The sequence below is a fragment of the Cloeon dipterum genome, chromosome X (assembly GCF_949628265.1).
Source record: "Cloeon dipterum chromosome X, ieCloDipt1.1, whole genome shotgun sequence".
Classification (NCBI taxonomy): domain Eukaryota; kingdom Metazoa; phylum Arthropoda; class Insecta; order Ephemeroptera; family Baetidae; genus Cloeon; species Cloeon dipterum.
In genome coordinates, this window is record NC_088790.1 from 9066228 (window position 1) to 9079658 (window position 13431).

A 13431-nucleotide genomic window follows, 5' to 3' on the forward strand; every position below is an offset into this window, starting at 1 on the left:
CCGGAGCCTTATCTCTCTTTTCGCGTGCGTGTAAAACACAAATTTCTAAATGTTTGTACAGTTAATTACCGCTGTGTTCCGCAAGCATTATTCAATCAGCAATCGCGTTGAAAAATACATATATGCATTATATCGACCCAAATCCAAGCTGCATGATTTGGAAATAAAATATATATCAGCTGCAATTTAATAATTTGCAACCGATTGTCAATTATTTGTTTCTCAATGTTCTGTCCAAATCATGATTATAATTGCATCATAAAAAATAAAAATAGATTCGAAGAAACCGTTTTTCCAGTAGTCTTTGCGGTGAATCCGCTTGATCGAAAATTGAGTCAAATAGGTCTTATCATAACCATTTCGATTTTTTCGATTTTCGGGATATGTCCAATTTTACAAAATTTATAAAATATTTCAGAAACTGTACACCCCTTTCTATACCTCTAATTTTTTAATTCCTGTGAATAATTGATCATATTAGCAAGAGGAAATTCAGTAAATGTGTTTCAGTTTGACAGCTATCACCAATGATTTTTGATGTAAATGATGATTTTTTTATTTCTCATGGGAACGTGTGAATTAATGACCGGATATCGGAACAGCGGAACACACTGAAATTTACCGTTACAGTGCATTTGTGAAATTTACCTTCTGTATTTAGCAAATAATGAGAATAATTAAAATCAATAACTCGTGAATTTAAATTCCAAACGCATTTGAACTGTTAAGCAAAACATCGGTTTCAAATTACGCGTGCCAATTTCAAGCCGCGACCCTACCCCATGCCAATACAATGGTTCGTCGGTGAACGTATATCAACGCTAATTAATTCCTCTCTCTCTACATGGCAAATCGCTTTTCGTGTTGCGTAGCGAACAATGCGTGACCGATATAGCAAACTGCTGGAGCATTACCCCTGCAAGCGATTCAGCGGAAAACGGGATTAATTTCGAACGGGTCCTATTAATTCGAGCAAACGGAGCATTGGGGTGGACAATCGGCTCTTGTCGCGGGCGTGGGTCATACACTTGACGTCACGAAACAAATAGCCGACGATGCCACGTGCTTCCTCGTCGCACCGGCCGCAGACACATGGCTGCTGCTCAAAATCAACAGCGGCTGCTGCGACGCAAGGACAGGGTCGCGACGTTTAACTGTCACAAGTCACAAGAGCAATAGCACAGAGCTGACATCTCTTTTTCTTCTACAAAAAACATGTACATAAATAAAATAAAATTTAATATTCAGTTCGTGTTGTCTGGAGACTGTTACTTTAATTTTTTTTTGTTAGTCAAATCGAACAAAAAACTGTCACTGACTAAAACTTGATGGAAAATAAATAATGCCATGTTTTCATCACCATCACCTAAGGGGGTGTTTGATCTAAGTTCTGCATTTCTGCAGCAAAAATAACAAAATTACTCTATTTTTTTCATGCTGGCTGAGTATTTCTTATATCCAGAAATTTCCTTGTAATAATGGGTCAATAAAAACGAAAATGATTAAAATTGACAACCCATTTTCATTTTTTTACTATTTTGGTCTAAACGCGTGAGGAATATCTGAAACGTTTTCTTGTTTGATTTATCGATTTACCAGAATTCCATCAATAAAGGAATGAGTAGGAGGCTGTATGAAAAAATCTAATATCACACATATATGAATTCATCCTTTTTTCCTCCAGGAAGTATTTATTTAAATAATTCGCTGGAAATCTCAGTTTGCCACGCTATTTTTGGAATGATGGCTTTCCTCATACTGAAAACCAGCACACACAAAGGGCCTTTGTGAGGAAAAACGGTGGACTATTTAGATTCCTCGCATAACGTACAATCGGGCGCGATGAAGGCTTATTATCTGAAATCAGAACGGCGTGTGAATATCAGATCAGTTGTATCTGGAGCGTAATGCATTTAGCCGAGCGCAAAGTACAGCACTGACTGGAGGCTGGCTCATTTGCAAAATCGGCCCTTCGCCGAGGTAAAGCGAAGTCTTGATTTCTGCTCGCGTGCGCCCCATCGTAAAACGAGCAGTACTTTAATTCTCTTATATATCTCTTGTTGCCTGATGCTGCAGGCATTGCAATAGAATGAGAAGCAGCATGCACTTGGTACAACGAGATACCTCAACACTTGACGCCGCACTCTCTGATTACGTTAATTCCATTTTCAAGCCACGTCTGCGAATCCGAATCAGGTCACGAACCACGCAACTTAATTACTTCCCCAGATTTAGATTACGAACCGCAAAAGTTATCTTTTACTCAGAACCAAAGAAGCATCCTTCAAATGTGCTGCATTGCTCGAAACTTAATTGTAATGATAAACATGAAACATGACCCCCACGGGTCACACCTCTCTTTTCTAAAATACCTAGGAAAAGTTCAACTCTTTTGTTGTGGGTGACTCCTGATAGCGAGCAACCCGCGAAAATTTTGTATCCCACTGACATACCTTGAACGAATAACACGAACGCACGAGCCTCATTTGAGGAAGCCCAGGTCAGAAGAGGACCGCTCGTGTTACTTCCCCCGCACCGGGATCTTTTAGTGAAACGCTAAGTATTTGTCCAGTGAAATTAATTCACGCATGCTGGAAAGGTGCAAACCAGCAAATATATAGTAAAAGTAGGACTGCCGGAAGCAATCCTCCCAAATCCGGAAATCGGCTAATTTATCCAACAGAGTTTTTTAGTATATCAATAAAAATATTTTTTAGCAAAATTTCCACTTTTGCTGGTCATGAAATGATTTATTCTCTTTTGAACAAGATGATATATGAAGATCAAGTTTCAACTGTGGTTGAAAGGTGTAATCCAGCGTTTGACAGTTGCTCTTCTTTGTTCCAGCGTTGGGAGGCTGGCTCGAAATCGGGGGCGAAATGTGGGGCGGCATCTGCTGGAAAGCCAGCAGCTTGCAATCAGCGAGTGTGTTGCATAATAATAATAATTCAAGCGCGCTCGTCTTGCCCAATCACGGCTAACTGGCGTTGGCAGTGACAGATGAGCGGCGTTTGTCGACGACTGGCGCCTCTGTTTCCGCACGCGTGATTAATCGCACCTAGTTCGCAGCGAGAGAGGGAGATTTTAATAATAAGCAAATCACGTCTCCTAAATTGGCTTTAATTGCCTCGCTTGGAAACGTACGGCTCGCATCGAGACCAACGGCCAACGGCTAGCAACAGGAAAGGAAAGCTCCAGAAGAATTTACATCAAGGATTTTGATAAAATGCAGACCTTTTCCTAAAAATATATAAACTGAAATCGATTATTTATTCCATACAATAAAACGTCAGAAAAGCTTGAAAAATAAATTTTTGCAAATTATAAAACTAAACTGGATTTTAAAAAGCTGACAAAAATTTTAATTCAAGATACACATAAAAAACTTTTACAATTTGAATTTGATAACATTGATTTATATATATCGCATTTTTACGACTACTTGCTGTCAATTTATCATAATAAAAACTGTTCATTAAATTTTTTCCAAATGGTTATTTACTCTGGTGTAAACCCAAAAGAAGTTGATTGCTCAGAAGTGTTGTTCAAATTTATCTACCTGTCAGCTAGTGACATTAAGCATCGATTTTTATCGCTCCCTCTTTTATTTATCTGGGGTGTCTGGTTGCGTTTCTTGCGTTTGTCTCCAGGGACCTGTCTAGCTTGAGCTTAAGTGACGCTGAAAAAAATGTGCGTGTCGAGGCATACAAATCGCACTCTTGCCTGCTTACGTCATGCTCTGACCGCTTGCGCATTTCGCCGGGCACATTTATTCACTAAATTCACCCTTGATGTGGCTAAAACGGGAAACCGCGGCTTTTAATACCAATTTCATGCCCGGCAAACAAACTTTGATAAGCGTGTCGTATGATTGAATTAATGAAGCTCAACGCAAAGTTTCGGAGAGACGAAGAGAGTGAAAGGGAAAATTAAATGGCGCTAGCAAGCGCATCGTCGTTTCTCTCAGGAGCAGAAATAGTTCTGCACCTGCTAATGCAATCATCGTCAACCCAACCAGCAATATTTCATGATTAAAATAAATGGGCTCCTCGCCAAGCATACCGTTGTGATTATTCTACGGTAGAGAAACTCACACAATTCAATTTAAACGCGTATATGAACAAAGTAATTTTAATATTCTAACTGGATGTCAGAAATATTGAAAAACATTCCAAATTTTCACTATAACAAATATTTTCAAATAAACTTAATTGAATTATATTACACGGTTATGTTTCCTCTGCAATCAACACATTTCGAAAGCGGCAACCATTATAAATTTAAGCACCTATCTTCTTTAGCAAATTGCTAATGCAAGCCACATTTGCTTTAAGACAAGAGTGGTGCGTCCATTTGAGAACATGACTCTTGGCATGGTTAGCAACAGCCTCTCGCGACACACGTAATTAATTTAGTTTGTGTGTGTGTGTGGCAGGCCATTATCTCAACGAGCCTGAATGTACTTTTTAGGCGTGTGCTAAATTCGCCCGAAAAAAAACTAGTCACAGTTCTCGACCCAAAATAACAGAAAGTTGAGAAACATCAAAATTTTAGGAAATGAGTTTTACGTAAAATATGAATCCGTTTAAAAATAAATTATCTCGATACAAGCCCCTTCAGTCGTATCAATAATTTTTAAAAAATTGCTTACAAACATGGTTAATTTTATTTTTTCCTTTCCTTTAATTTTAACTCGAATTCTTTGTTAGTAAATGTAAGAATTAATTATTTTCATACAATTAAATTTGCCTATAATATATTTCAAAGCATAATTACACTGGTGAAGATCGCTGGAGCAAACTTGTTGGACCAGGTAGCGATGCGTGGCGGGCACGTGTGTGAGTGCGAGGCCGAATTCGGTTTCGAGATCGGGAGGCGAGGAGGCGCTGCAGCCGGAGCAGCCACCGCAAGCAGGAGCAGCTCGTCACATCATTCGACCGTGCGCGCAGCTCTGGCCTACACACGCAGCCTCCTGTGTCCACCGAAGCCTCGCTTTACTTCCCTTCCGGACATGACTCTCGATTAAATCCACGTAAGTTGAATCGTGTCTTGCTGATTTTTTATTCGCTGCCGCCCGGCCAAGGTCGCCTTGCTAATTTTGCCGGCGGCCTGCATTCTTTCCACGTAGAAAATTACAATAAACTTCTGTTGTTGCATGTGCGTGAGGATCAGCGACGAGCAATTTTAATTGTTTCGTGCTGTCGATTTCTCTTCGATTTGCTCTAATCTGGTTTATGTTTTGCTACTTTAGTTTCAAAGTAATCTTTATTATGGTTCTGCAGGGCTATTTTGCCCCATACATTGCCATATCCAGACAAAATAATATCAGTTTGAACATAATTGTATAAATTGTATAAAAGAGAGGTGATTCAATATTTCTTGAGGTACTGTTCTTTTAAAAATTCCTTGAATGCACTTTGGTTTCCGTTGAGACACAAATTCGGCGGAAGATTGTTCCAGAGGCGGTAGCTCTGCACTTGAAAACACTTTATTTGTAATTTTAAAATTTTTGATAAATTTGATTCATGCTGTAGTCTAAAATAAATTGCCACGGTTTAAATAGGAATGCATAAATTTTGACTTGGACAAACTCAAGTTAATTCAGGAAATTATTTTTACTTTTAAATTTTAATATGCTGCAATCCAGTGGGAAAAAGATAAAAATAAAATCTCTCGGCGAGTGTCGGGCAAGGAATATGTATTCATGTCATTATCAGAGTGAACCAATAACCTGGTTCGATCAAAACTAAATCCAATTTCGCTCAGCTCACTCAATCGCAAGATCTCATTTGCATTTGCGCGTGTGTTATGACAAATTCGATCTGACCTGCCCTGCAGCAACAAACACCGCGAATGAGACATAGAAGGGGTGGTATGCAAAAGACTCGGCCCACCGCAATCTCACAGGCGCTGCAGATTTCACTTTAAAACAGAGTTTTCTAATTGCTTTTTTCTGAGCCCCTAGAATTAAAGCCGAACGCACAGAAGCTGCATTCGTGTCCTCGAAAATGGTTTTGAAACTAATTAAAAGTCTTATATCTCCTTAAACTTAAATATTTTAGAGGCATCACGATGTTATCTTTATTTGGTGGCATCAACATTATTTATTAGTCTCATTTTCTTATTTTATTTCCTCTGGAAATTTATCATCCTGTCCCTGCAAGTTGCATACAGTATAAACTTCATTATATGCGAAAGCAGCGCGTGTAGTGTACACAAACATACACACTTTGTTAATTAGAGCGGGTGGCGATTTGCATCCGCGAGTTTGCTCCTGGGTCGGCCGATATGAAACTCGCGGCAAACATCACGGCAAATTTTATGCGCGCGGAGACGCGCATTTAAACTTTTGCTGTAATTTCTTGTGCAACGCGTGCACCACAAACCTTGAGTTCCAATGCCTGACACGTCGTTTGGTTCTTTTTTTATTAGAACAAATTTCACTCGCTATTTTCAACTGCCAACAAGCGCGGCTTTGTGCTTTCCACGATTTTTTATATTTCTTTGAATTTTTTGGTTGAAAGCTCTAAGGGATTGGAATCGATTAAATCGTTCTTGCAATCGAACAGAGTGCAGGATGTTTGGTGCGTAGGCGCTTCCTTTGTGCCCTTGATTAACGCTTCAAAACTCAATATCCTCTGTTCTCTTTGTTTATTTGAATATACATATTTTTTGTGCATACGGAAAAGTCGTTGTGTGTTGGGACTCGTCTTTATTTCTTGCCTTCGCCGTTCAATTTGCTATATTTATTGCGTCTCTGCAGTTGGCTTGTACTTATTTGAACGCGCCTGCCTGCCTGCAGTGTTGCTTGTCGACAACCTCTTCTAAAGCAGCACACTCGACAGTTTCTATTCTTTCAGTGTTTCACCAGGAAAGGCGACTGTCTTTCAATTACATTACTAAAACGTTTTGCACTTGATACAAGCACAACGCAAAATCACATCAATTTTCAAGGGGCCTTCCGAAGATTTCAAAAATGCTTTCCTTAAATTTTCGGACAGCATTTGATTTTATTTCATAAACCAAGTTAGTGAACTTACCGTTGGTCCACTGTTTTTGTTTAGTCTTAGTGAGAGGTGAGACGACCATGTCGGACGAAAATGAGACGCAGAGTGAGCTGGACAGCTGCGTATGGCAGAACGCGAGCGCCAACAGCAATGGCACGAATGGACATTGTCTGGAGCACGCACCTGTCTTCACGAGCGCTTCTGCCGTCCGAGCGGCTGTCTTGGCCGTACTGGCCATCTCCTCGCTGCTCGCCAACGTCGCCACCATCGTCAGTATCCATAAACACCGCAAGCACCGTGTCAGCTCCGTCTACAGGTACTTAAATACACAAATTTTTGTTTAAATTTCGTTTCCTGAGGTAAGACAAGATTTGAAAATATCTGATATTTTGTCACTTTTAATACTAATGAATATTTATGCAAACTCGGATCCCAGCACAATTTTATTTCAAGCTTATGCTGGGACCAGGGTATTGTGGCAGGAAAAGTTATCTGATCAATCTGTAGGCTGCGTCTGTTTTGTTGTTTGGTGGTTAGAATTGGAAATTTTGCGCACCGGGAATTTTGTGAAAATATAAATCTTTGCAATTTCTCTAATCTACGCGGATTAGAGAAATGGTGTGAAATTTTTAATCAATTTTGTGCAAAGTGGAGCCAACGAATAAATTTGTATTTATTAATTGTTCATTGCAACAACGTTAACTCGCAATATTCTTCGCATTGTAAGTGTAATTGGAGGGAAGTCTCCGTTCGTTAGAAACTTTTGAGATTTTTTATTCAGAACTTTATGACTCAGGTGTTTTCATTTACTTTGTATCATTTTCCAGTCTCGAAATATTCATGGAAATTATAATTATCGTCACGTGTTTTGTTTTTCACACCAGGTTGATCCTACACCTGTCGATCGCCGACCTGCTGGTGACCGTGTTTTGCCTGGGTGGCGAAGCGATCTGGACATACACAGTGCAGTGGTACGCGGGCAACGCCATGTGCAAGGTGTACAAGTTCATGCAGATGGTCGGCCTCTACCTATCCACCTTTGTACTCGTGTTGATCGGCGTGGACAGATTTATCGCCGTGCGCTACCCCATGAACTGCCTCACCACCAAGAGCTGCAACCGCTACGTCGCCTGCGCCTGGTTCTTAAGCGCTGCCTGCAGTCTTCCCCAGGTAGGATGCTGTCTGAATATGTTTTGATGGGAGAGAGGATGTGATTTCCTGAAATGGGGCAAGGAAATTAGTCTTGAAATGGTTTAAAAAAATTTTCAAAAGAGAATTGCGCTCACAACAAGTCTGTTTTTTGTCAAAACAAGTGAAGCGGATAGTTAAATTTCATTTTTTAAGAAACAGACCTGTCAAAAACCTTACAAGTCAAGCTAATTTCTCAGAATTATCGGCTACACAGGGCAGCTAAATGTTTAGCAATATTTAAAATAATATTAAAATAATTTTCTGATAAATAACAATGTAGCGCGATTTGTAAGAGCTGAAACGCCATCTTTTCAATTGGTCCAAGTCACAACTGTGACAGGTGTGTAAGAGAGACGAGCTTGCAACGCTGCTCCCTCCGAGGGTGCTTTCATATTTTGTTATTTCCAATGGTAAAACATTGAAGTCACCGTCATTTTTGGTTTAAAAAACATCAATATAAACAGTTTTACACAGCCCCTGCGAAACTACAATTATCTGTAAAATTGCAATTTCGTGCCGCTGGCTGTAGAGATGTACTAAGATATGAAGATAATTCATAGCCGGTGTTGGTCAGTGGGTTGGAATGTGACTATGATGCATATTCATGCGCGGATTCACCAGGCTTCACTCCCGACCGGTTCTCATAGAGGAATTAAAGTCATGAATGAATCCGCTGCACGCGCGCGGTGCTTTCATTTTTGCCTCGCGCGAACTTGACCTTTCTCTAATTGCATCGCACGGACTGCAGCCGCGGCGAGTGCACTTTCCACATCGAAGAATTTTCGATTAAGCGCGCAGCCCACGCACCAACTGGATGTCGACCAGATGAAGCCACGAGATGCAATTTGTGGTTTATTTATTGCCCTCGTTTATATTGTCCGGTGACTGCGGCCACGCGCTCAGGCAGATTATTAACTTCGTCGTCCTTTTTTCTGTGTTTCTCTGCTCACAAAATAAAAGGAAGATAAACGCACACGTGTCTTTTGATTTTCCCCGGGGAAACTGACTTGTTTTTGCGTAAGACCGTTGGCACTCCCATGGCTTGTACATATTATGATTCACGATTTAAACAAAGTCAAGTTTCACAAATGAAATCTATTTATAAATTCAATATGGTTTGGTTGAACACAAATTGTGTACATCTAACGATATCTTTACATCACTTTGTTTAAATAATAAGAATTTACACATTGTTTCATATTTAATTAACTCTCAAGATGTACAGATATTAAGAAGAATTTGCCATTTTCCCAGTTCCTTCACCAAAATGCAAAATCCGGGAATGAAGCTTTACTTTTTTCCAATTATTACATCATTTAATAGCAATTTTAAATTTACTGGCTGACAATGTCCTCTTAACTCATAAATAGCTGGAACACACAAAGTGATGTATGATAAATAATACCACGTATCCAAAAGATGATCCAGATATATGACATCTGAATGAGAGCAGCAGCTGCGACTTTGTTGCGCTGCTGATTTTTTTATTCATACACAAATAATTTACAGCGACGAGGGCCACCTGGCTGTCCGCCCGCCCGCTCTTTTGTCTCTGCGCACGAAATCGAGCGCGGCCTATTCGTGCGAACTATTCTCTCGCGGCGCGCGTTTGACAGCAGCCAAGGATAATTCATTCAAACTGATTTGTCAAGTGGTGACCTGTTCAGATCGCAGCTGTGGATCAAAGACTCGCTCTCTCTCTCTGCTGGTCGGCGCCCAAAAGCGAGAGCAAAGCACCTGCGACAGCCGAGGAACATGCTAATGTCGCGTTTATCACTATTTGCTCACAGAAAAAATTTACTTCCCAGTCAGTTTGACTAAAATCATGCTCAATTTTCTGAATCCTAAATAAGCTGTCTGTACGTTCAATATCTCACTGAAAAAAGCAGAATAAAAAGTATTACTGACTGTATAAACAGATGGAAGATCTTCTCCAGGCAGGCTAGAGGCAAACATTCGTCTGCCTTCGGCCGCTGGCCTCCAAGGTCGAGGAAAGCAATTTATTTGCGAATTGCTGCCGATCAGAGAGGTCCAGCTGTTTGCACAAAGCCAATAATACGTGTTTGTGCGTCTCTCGGTTCAAATCTCAGCGCGTGAAAGAGCAGGAGATGCTCTCTTTTTCATCCAAGAGATAAGCATCTCAAGCCGTCCGAGAGTTACGCGACCCGAGGTGAAACTTTGGATATTATCTGCCAAGAGAGGCAACACAATGTGGGTTGCAAGCTCATGTCTCATGTCAAAGTTTGCTTGCATACTATATTCCCGGATGCAGAATGACACTCTTTTCATTTCTTTAACAGATCTGACGCTGCAATCAAATTACTTAAATTGCAGTCTCTAGAGAAATCTTAACTTTTAATTCCTTTAATGAAATTTGAAAAGATGCAGCGTTTTAAACTAATCTTAATCGGATCAACGCGTCATTACAATTTCCATCTCCTCGACCAAAATCTTTCCCGTGCGAGGTTATATTGAACTGTCTGTTCTGTTTGCACATATTTTATTCAAGAGTTGTGCCTACTCATCGGAAAAAGCAAGGAATGGAGAGGCCTCGGGGGACGCCACTTTTTCAAATACAGTCGCTGATAATGTTTTTCATTTTTCGATACACCGAAGGCTTGATAAGGCACGTCGATCGGCAAATCGTCGGGGATGAAAATTCGTGGCGGACAAGCAGCCAAATACATGTGCGGCAGGGACGAGCACAATCGCCCGAGGAAGGCTCATTTTCGAGCATGTTTACTCCCATTTCCTGCTCTGCGTACCTTAGCAGGATTTCTAGAATAGGCGTCTTGTATTCATCCACAAACAAGACTAATGGTGTAACTGCTGAAATTCCACTCCAAGGATTACCGGTACAGATCATTATAGGCATTGTCGAACAAGGAATCTAAATTAGGAGGTTAATTAAGGTTTATGTTTCAGCAATATTTTTCAATTTACCTTTTTGACAAAACACAATAATGAGCATATAGATTAAGTAATTAGTGAAGCTCAGCGGCGAACACTGTTCGTTCTATTGATCTCTGAGCTAGTTTGCAAATTCTCAATTAATAGTTCACTGCTAATTGTATGGGCACCCAGAGGAAAGCTTTGAGGACATGCGTAGGTTGATAATACAGTATAACTTGATATGTGCGAGTGAGGCAGGGTATAAAGGTAATTGAAGGGTTTGAACTAGACTCAACCAATGACAATCCCTTGATTCAAATTGCTCAGTGTACGTCATCGCAGTTAAATTATACGTTAACTCATTTGCAATGCAAAGTTGCAAACGCTAATTCGGCCAAAGGCTACCCAGAGTCTGCAGGGGTTGTGGTCCGGTAAAGATACACCGGGGATTACACTAATTAGTAAAACACAATAATTTACTGCCTGAAATATCACAGGGGTCACTAATTTAACATTGTTGTACTAGCGTCATAATATTGGGTTGAGTATTTTAACTGTACTTATTTTGGAAATTAACTTGATGTGGAATAAATTTTATAAGATAAGTTTCACTTGATAGAACATTATGAAATGCGAGTTAATTAATAGTAGCAGATACAATAGTTCTTGAGCTGGCAGTACTCAACGCCATCTGTATGATGTGTGTTAACCACAGGTCAAAGTTATGAGATTTTTTGGATTCAATTAATCAAACACAACTGGCAATATTTAAAATAACTGAGTTAAAAAAAAACAATCCTTCGAAAATCGTCCCGAAAGATATCTTATTTCGTTTCATATCACTGTTATTAACATCAGACCGCAAACGTTTGTTTTTATTGTGGCGTGGGTTGCCAAAATTGGTGGAAACCCACGTCAGCGCAACTTTAACGCACGCGTGCAAAAAAATTAATGCTTGGAGAAGCGCTATATAGTTGGGACATAGTATCTCTGGACTCATTGCCGGTCGTGAGCGTTCCGTTGCATACATACGCCGACGCTCGTGTTAATTGGAAACGGCGCGCAACAAACGACATTTCGCTCGCGGCTTATCTTCCAATTAACTCTGCAGTGCTCAAGAAACGCAACCGAGAGGGACAACTGTGGCAACGGAGGCGATGATAGCATTGTTGAGCTTTACGAGAGGCAAACGCTGATGGCAATTTGCAAAAATCATTCTGGAGTCTATCAAACAAGGCCGAAGATATTGCAACTGTCGATAAGTCAAGTCAGTTTTTATGAAATATTTAAAAAAGGAATTTCGACCTCCCAAGAAAACGGCACTGAAAGAGCAATTTCCCATTAATTGCAGGAATGTAAATTGTTGAACGTGACGTGAACCTGGATGAATTGAAAGCTCTTTTTTCCATCTAGAGCGAGATCAAAGGAACGACATGCTATGTAAATTGACAGCCACAATTTCTCTTTTTTCTTGTGACTTTTTCTCTCTTTAACAACCGTAATAAAAGGTTCCTCTCAACGTTCACGCATAGACTGCCTATCTAGTTAAAAAGCACCAAATAATGTCAACTTTTGCTCAAGGTTTAATCGATTTTAAACATTAAAAGACCTTTAGAGTAATTTTGTCCTGTGAAACCTATTTTTGATTCCATATTATTTTTCCGTTGGCACATAGCAATCTCACTGAATAGAATGAGAAAGCAACAATTATTTTAAGCCCCATGATCAACAATCGAAACCTCAGAAGATGCACACGTGGGTCAGCTTCAAGTTAGATTTAAGCAATAATGTGATCTCCGAGAACACAAATTGCTACCGATGAAAAGCTCCTTACTTGGTGCAACCGCAGCACCTGTGCGAAGCAGCGAGTGGGAAGACAAAAGCGGAGCTACTTTACTTTGATACATCATACAATCGGATAGAAAATCGTTATTGCATTCTGCTCCGTTTGATCCGCTTATGTAGCAACCTTCTCGCGGCGGGTTTGTTGCCGACTCTGTTTGTTCGAGTGCAACTAACCTGCTCCTGCTCTTGTTTTGCGCAGACAATTAGCCAGCAATCGAGCCAACATCGCAAAATAAATACATGCAAACGAGGTCAACGAGGTTTTGAATGGGCACTTGCGCGTACTCGCGCTTAATAAAAGTTCCACCTTATTTCCTTTTTTCAGTTTTCCCCCAATAAAATTTTACATATAATAAATCCACAGAAGCGCCACGCAGCAAACCGATTTTTATGCTCCGTTTAATGTGATTTTTGCTTTCTGTCTGAAATCATTTTGTGCTGCGGATTTTTTTTAGCGAGCAACATTTTATTTTCATATTCCTTGCTCTTCTGTTAG

The 13431-nt window shown here is 40.1% G+C and overlaps 1 protein-coding gene across 1 annotated transcript in view; it reads left to right on the top strand.

Moving 5' to 3' along the window:
• Positions 1-4902: 4902 nt before the first annotated feature.
• CrzR (corazonin receptor) overlaps positions 4903-13431 on the top strand; it is a 37217-nt gene continuing 28688 nt past the window's right edge. Inside the window, exons 1-3 of the mRNA XM_065493885.1 lie at positions 4903-5032; positions 7065-7323; positions 7892-8177. Of these exons, the coding sequence (XP_065349957.1) occupies positions 7088-7323; positions 7892-8177 (522 nt within the window). The 5' untranslated portion in view covers positions 4903-5032; positions 7065-7087. The remainder of the gene's footprint in view (positions 5033-7064; positions 7324-7891; positions 8178-13431) is intronic.